The 7,548-nt window shown below is 38.2% G+C and overlaps 1 protein-coding gene across 1 annotated transcript in view; it reads left to right on the forward strand.

Moving 5' to 3' along the window:
* The first annotated feature begins 1,941 nt into the window (after positions 1 to 1,941).
* Positions 1,942 to 7,548, forward strand: part of GTPBP10 (GTP binding protein 10) — a 26,610-nt gene continuing 21,003 nt past the window's right edge. Inside the window, exons 1-2 of the mRNA XM_023736082.1 lie at positions 1,942 to 2,004; positions 4,555 to 4,748. Coding sequence (XP_023591850.1) covers positions 1,972 to 2,004; positions 4,555 to 4,748 — 227 coding nt within the window. The 5' untranslated portion in view covers positions 1,942 to 1,971. The remainder of the gene's footprint in view (positions 2,005 to 4,554; positions 4,749 to 7,548) is intronic.

The following is a 7,548-nucleotide window of genomic DNA, read 5'->3' on the forward strand; positions in this document are numbered from 1 at the left end:
CTAGTGCTGCTATAACAGAAATACCACAATGGGATGGCTTTAACAAACAGAAATTTATTCTCTCACAGTCTAGGAGGCTAGAAGTCCAAATTCGGCTCTGGAGGAAGGTCCTCGTCATCAATCTTCCCCTGGGCAGAGGAGCTTCTCAGTGCAGGGATCCTTGGTCCAAAGGAGGAGCTACGCTCCCTGTGCTTCTTTCTTGATGGTGTGAGGTCTCCCTGTCTCTCTGCTTGCTCATGTCTTTTATATCTCAAAAGAGATTGGCTTTAAACACAACCTAATCTTGTAGATAGAGTCCTTCCTCATTAACATGTTGTTGTTGTTAGGTGCCATCGAGTCAGTTCCAACTCATAGCGACCCTACAGAACAGAGTAGAACTGCCCCATAGGGTTTCCAAGGAAGGGCTGCTGGATTTGAACTGCCGACCTTTTGGTTAGCAGCTGAGCTTTTAACCACTATGGCACCAGGGCTCCCCTCATTAACATAACTGCCTCTAATCCTGATTCATTAACATCATAGAGGTAGGATCCACAATACGTAGGAAAATTACATCAGGTGACAAAATGGTGGACAATCACACAACACTGGGAATCATAGCCTAGCCAAGTTGACACATATTTTTGGAAGACAGAATTCAATTCACAACAGTAGGCCAACTTTTGAAGCATTACACACAAGAGTTGGTGCCTGTGGGTTCCTTTTTTAGAAGCTTTGTGGGGTCGATTTTTTTTTCTTTTCTTTTTTGTACATTTTTAGTTGTCGTTTTAAAGTGAATCGTAAGAGAACCTCAGCATTGTGCACGATAAGAGAATGTGTCAGTATTTCAGGGTTCTACATTTTATCTGTAAAATGTGACTTTTTTTTATCATAACAAAAGTAAAATGTTGCTTTGTACCTAGTGTCTTTTACTAACAGTTCCCCCTTCCCCCCCAACCCCATTTCTCACAGAGAGTAACAGTCGGGAGTCATTGTCCAATATAATAGAAATGTTAGCAATCAGGTTCATGTACATACTAAGTGGTTCTCATGAATTGCACAAAAGTCTGTACTGCTCATATTACGCTCCATCCTCTCTGTAGTTTGGTGAGTAGTTTGGAAGCTAAACAATAGTTTCTGACAATAACTGGGAAGACTTTTTCTTTTCAATTAACAATGGACTTGGCATAACTGGGACTGAAGACAAAACTTGGAACCAAGATACAGAAGACGGAGTGTATGTAGAAGGGCTATTAAAAATGTAAACCTTGGTTGCATTACTTCGGGAGGCTCAAACTTGTGAAGGTTAAATACCATTATTTTTCCATTTGTTCTGCATTCTGATTCTGAAAAGAAAGCTGGCTTTGCCCATTTCTTACTAAAAAAACTGGTTAAAAAATAAAAAAGTAAAAAAGCAGCAGCTACTGTCTAACAAAGAGCTTCCTTCCCCACCGCACACAATGAGACTCTTCTTACAGTTCTCAGATCCTGACATTTTCAGTAATACTTTCGTGCCACAAGTTTTAATTCGTTGCCTCCTGGCAGCTTTTGCTGGCAATCACTGAGTTCATTAATGAACCAACAGCTTCTTCGGGCTCTTCTTTTCCAGATGAGTTTCCGTGTCATTTAAGCGTTTGGCTTTATTGTCTGTTTGAAGAGTTTTCACTCTGCTTCACCAAGACTCAGACATCTTAAGGTTTCCTCAATCAGCAGAAAAATTTCTCTAAAGTATCTTAATCTCTGCTGTCACTCAATTCAACGTCAATTCCCGACGCATACACCTGCAACCGACTCTCTCTTGTCTGCGCAGCCTTTCGGATTTTCCTCAGAGCTTTCTCCGCCTCCGTCGGCCGCAATCCGTAAAGCGCATGCGCCTGGCCCTGTCGGCGCGTGCGGAGAAAGATCAAGTGGGCGGCTGGCTGTGACGTACAAAGAGCCTCGCCATTATTCAGTTCCTATCACTGCTGCGGGAGGCAAGTGCGGCTCCGTGCCGTGATGGTCCGCTGTAGTTGCGTGTTGTTCCGAAAGGTCTGTGCCTGTTGCCCCCCAGCCCCACATGAAGACTCAGGTTCAGCCTATTTTCTTTTCATTCTGGCCGTCTCTTTCCTGCTTGGTTCTATGGTAGCCCCCTCCTCCGTCACTCCAGAAGTCTGGGTTTACCAGTAAGGGGTGGGAAAGGTTCTTGGGCGAAGGATTTGAGTTCTTTGGGGGAATTGTGTGCAAGTGGGATGAGGAGTTGGGGTACCAGCTTGCCATTTAGACGCGCATTATGGTATGGAGTATAGGGTTGACTTTACGTTTTGGCCCAAATAGTGTAGTGTTCTTATTTTTATTTTTTTTTGCCTCATTTTAAGTAATACTGTCCGCAGCCTGTTCTTATCATCCTGTATATTTTTTTCCTCGAGTGCATCGTTTTTGAAATCTTTCTAAAGACATTTCCACAGTAAACGAAAATGTGTAATCAGCTTGCCTTGCAGAAAATTTAGATCAGTTGTTGGGTAGTATCAGTTTTAGAATCGTTTCTGTTAAAAAGAAAAAAAAAAAAGCTGCTTCAGATATTTTGAAAAAGAAAGTTTTCTAGAATAGATTTACTGGTAATGCTTTTTGAAAACCTGCCGGCTTTATATTTTGGACATTAGTATTTCAGGACCACAGTGAGGATTTCCTGAACCTGATGAGTCTAGAGCAGTCAAACAAGGAGCTAAACTTCAAAAATAGAAGCTTTCTTATTGTCAGAGGAAAAGGCATAATTAGTAATATTTCGGAGTGAAATTGTATTTTAGACAACTCTTATGCTCCAAAAAAAGTCAAAAGAAAAGAGACTTGTGAAGGGAAGTACTTGGGCATATGACGTAACTAATCCTTCACCTATCAAGGAAACTCTTGCCTTGTTTGTGGATGCTTTATTAAAGGCTACTTTTGTAGCCTTGGCACCATGAACAGTCACTTCCAATTAATTTTGTTTGCAAGGGGAATCTCTTCAGTTATTAATGGTACATTTCTGGCCTAGCCTCTCAGAATCAAATCACAAGTTCTTCGTGCCCAGAGAAAAACACTACAGCTAGCTCTCAAGTTGTGACCTATATTTGAACGCTCAAATGAAGACCTGCGTTTTGCTGTTCTCCCATCCACTTCATTCTCAGATCTAGAGTGCATCAGAAGCACCAAGAGAGCTTTTGCTGAATATGCTCGCTTGACCTACCCTCATCCCCTCATCCAAAACATATCAGAATAATCAGTAGGGGTATATGTATTGTGGACAAAAAAAAAAAAAAATTACCAGATGTTTTTGATACTTACAACTGTTCTAAATGACTAAAGACATGAAGATTATGAATTTAACAAATTACTCTTACGGAACTCTGATAGCCTGAGAGATGAATATACAGGATCTTTACCTGCTACAAGTTCCCAATTTAGTGAGGGAAACACTAGTAAACAACTAATTGCAGCATAACGTGTAATAATAGAGATTTAATCAAATTGCAGAGAGAGCTTCTCTAAGTCAGTGGTAAATGTTGATTAGAGGAATTAAGGAGAACATCACAGAGAATATGACATTCAAGGTGGGTTTATGATAGAAAAGAACAAATGGTATTCTAGGCAGAGGAAAAGCATGAGTAGAGTGGCATGGAGGCATGACAATATATCAGCACAGAAAATAGAGAAGAGGAGGAGGTAGGAGGGAGTTGAATGAGTGAAAACTGAAAGAGTAGGTTAAGGGCTTTGAATATATTACTAAGAATTTTAGAGTTTATTTCATAAACTCTAAAAAACAAACAAACAAAAAACATGGACAGTTTTTGAGTAGGGGAGAAAAGATTAGATACCAGATCAGTTTTCAGGAAAATAGCAAGATGGATGGTTTCAGGAAGGACTGACTAGAGACTGAAAGCAGTTAGGAGCTAATGTGGTGGTCAAGGTATTAGAACAGTGGTACTGGAAAGGAGAGTTAAGAGCAGAGCTTCAGAAAAGAAGGGGTATAGTCTGAAAGATTCACATTTGTGCAGTCTTGATGAATAAATAAACTATGATTCTGTTATTTAAGAGAACACTGAGGGAACAGATTTTGCCTGGAGTAAAGTTTGAATCTGTCATGTTAATATGTTGTATTTGAGGTAACTTATCTTTTCAACTAATACCAATGAACAAGTTACAGATTTGGGAGAGCTCAAATATAAATTAAATACAGACCCTGTTCTCAGTTGCTGTAGACTATTAAAAAGTTTACATCTGGGTGGAGATGTCCATCAGTCTGGATATAGAAAATATCTTACATATGTAATAGTTACAGCCATGGTACAGGATGAGATCAGCCAGGGGAGAAAGTCTAGCTTAAAAAAGAGGGCCAAGATGAGAGGCTCTGAGGATAGATAGGACAACCATTGATAACTGTAAAAAGGGAGCATTTAGAGGTAAGTAAATGGAAAAGTGAAGTCAGGTGAGTTGAGAAAATATATAGAAACCATTATTGGTTTTTTTTTTTTAAAAGCATGTTTTAGTGGCAAAAAAAGTTGAAAGGAGTTCTGAGTTGATAAACACAGTTGGCCTTCAGATGTTCTCTCTTTTTTTTTTAAGTATGGAAATTTCATCGATAACCTAAGACTCTTCACCAAGGGAGGAAGTGGTGGAATGGGTTATCCTCGATTAGGTGGAGAAGGTGGAAAAGGTGGTGACGTGTGGGTTGTAGCTGAAAAAAAGATGACTTTAAAACAACTTAAAGACAGATATCCTCAGAAACGATTTGTGGCGGAAGGAGGAGCAAACAGTCGGTAAGTGCTTACTGAGGGACTTAAATTTTATAAAATCAGCACTTCCTGGAAAACAAGATAAACGTTATGTTTGTAACTGATCAAAAGTCTACAATGTTTTTAATACAAATAAAATGCTGGTAGTAAGGAATATTTTGGAGCTTTTAAATTTTTTTAAACCTTCCCCTAATGTCTGTCTGTATTCTTTTTTACTTCCTCCGTAGAAACAGCAAGTAATCAGAATTCCCACGGTTTTCTTCTAAAATTGTGTTCGAAAGCTTTTAGGAAACCTTTCTCAGATTTCAACCATACTACTCTACCCCCTGCCATCAGGAGTTCTGCCAGGAGCTCGTAGGCATATGTTTTCCTTTTGCTTCTGTTTTGGTCTTCTCCATGACAGTAAAGCTGTCCCTTTATTTATTTATTTATTTTGTTAATATTTGTTGTTTTCCATAGAACATATTCTTTTACCTCAAAATATTAGGTATCATTCTTTTGTTACAAACAAAATGAAAAAAAAAAATTTCTTAAAACTTCCAAGTGCAGGCTATTTTTCTTCAAGCTCTCATTCCACTGTTTTTCCTTAGGAGGTGCTGATGTAAATACTAGACTTTATGACTCTATTACTGGTAAGTGGTTCAGTGGTAGAATTCTCGCCTTCCATGTGGGATACCTGGATTTATTCCCAGCCAATACGCCTCAAGCGCAGCCACCACTTGCCTTTCAGTGGAGGCGTGGGTGTTGCTGTGATGCTGAACAGGTTTCAGTGAGCTTCTAGACTAACACAGACTTTTGATCATCTAGTATAAGCAAAATACTGAAACAACGTCAAAGATGAACTATATAATGGGTTATTGTGTATCATTCTCTGACTTTAAGTTACTGCTTTGTAAATTTCAGCGCGAAAGATTTATAAGTCAAAGTCATGAATGATTTGAGAATAGATCGGTATTTTAACTTTTTGAAATTACAGTTACACACCTCATAACGTCCATACAGGCAACGTCTGACCGCACATAAGTCTGTGGTCCCATAAGATTATAATGGAATTCAGAAATCTCGAACAGAGAATAATACACAGTGGACGTAACCAGAAGCGAATGCAACAGTTTCCTGCATGCAACATATTTATCTCATGTCCCTTTTATACAAAGCCATTGTGCTGCCAGGCATATGATACAAAAAAACCAAAAATCAAACCCATTGCCATCAAGTCGATTCTGACTCAGTGACCCTATAGAGCAGAGTAGAACTGCCCCATACAGTTTCCAAGGAGCACCTGGTGGAATTCAGCTGCTGACTTTTTGGTTAGCAGCTATAACTCTTAACCACTACACCACCAGGGTTTCCTATAACAGTACAGTACATATATAACCTATACATATGTCTTGATAGTCATAGTAAATGCCTGTGTTACTGGCTTAATGTATGTACTGTACTTTTATTGTTATTTTAATGTGAACTTTCCCTACTTACAAATGAGAAGTTTACCCTATTAAAAGTGTATGCTTCAACTTGTAGGCAGCACCACCCAGTCTCATGTATTGCATGTCTCTTGAGTGTTGTAGTGTTATCCCTCTGTTTAATTTTCTTTCAAAAATACTACTGTGAAGTATATCATGGCTCCCAAATGCAGCAAAACCAGTGCTAGTGATTACAGCAGCAAGAGGCAAAGGAGAAGTATCAATTTGGAAGTGAAACAAAAGGTTATTAAGCAACATGAAGGTGGAAAATCAGTGAATGCTATTGCTTGCTATTTAGGCATGTTCACAGAACATCCAAATGATATAACATCCTATTTCACAGTACATATTGTGGACATTAAGCAACACATGACTGTGTAGTGACAGGTTAATAATTTAATACAAGGCAGATTTTTATATATAGGTGTCTCTACACTTTGCCTCATTTATTGCCTCCCTTCCATTGTACCTCAACACTATGCTCTCACCAGAGTCTATGTCCTTACCCCAAACAACCAAGCTGTATCAGTATTTTTGTGCTAATCTCACACCACACCCCCACCCCACCTCATTTTTTGTCTTTTAAGCAAAGCTCACTTAACTCCATCTGAACAGATTTGTTCCCTGTTGAATACAAATCCTTTTTAACTCCTTTCTCTTCCTCTCCCTCTTAAAAGATTTGGTTATATGCTTTAATTTTTTAGAAAGAGTTGAAGAAATGTATTTTGGGATAAAGAACTCAACTATTAGACTTCTTAAGTGCTCTAAACCTGTGTTTTCAAACTGTGTTTCAGTTCTTTAATGTGGTACTTTTAAACCCTTTCGCTGCAACTCATAATAAGAAACATTTTATTGTGACCCAACACACAAGTGTTAGGTCTGTGTTCTGTTCTGTTCTGTGGTATATCATATATTGTTTTAGATGCTGGTGTTACCCACGATTTAAAAAACATTGCATTAGAGTTGTGAAATCAGTTTAGTAGGATGCAGCTAGAATTTTTTGAAAATGAAATGAAGTAGAATAGAAAACATTAGCATGTTATCACACACATAGTAAATGGTGTTCCATAAAACTTTAAATTCATTTATATACTGTGTATAGATGAATGTATATAGGTCCTGATGTATCATAGGTAGTCCCTGACTTACAACGAGGTTCCATTCCAAGGACTCTATCGTAACTGGGTTCTGACGTAAATTGAATACTTTTTTTTTTTTTAATTTAGTTTTCATTATTACTGCCTTTTATTATTAGTATCGTTATAAATTTGATCTTTATTTGTCTTTGGGGGTTGGAAACATTACATATAAACTTACAGATATATTTTAATGCATACATACATACCTACATAAAAATA

Source organism: Trichechus manatus, unplaced genomic scaffold (assembly GCF_000243295.1).
Source record: "Trichechus manatus latirostris isolate Lorelei unplaced genomic scaffold, TriManLat1.0 scaffold00085, whole genome shotgun sequence".
Lineage (NCBI taxonomy): Eukaryota > Metazoa > Chordata > Mammalia > Sirenia > Trichechidae > Trichechus > Trichechus manatus.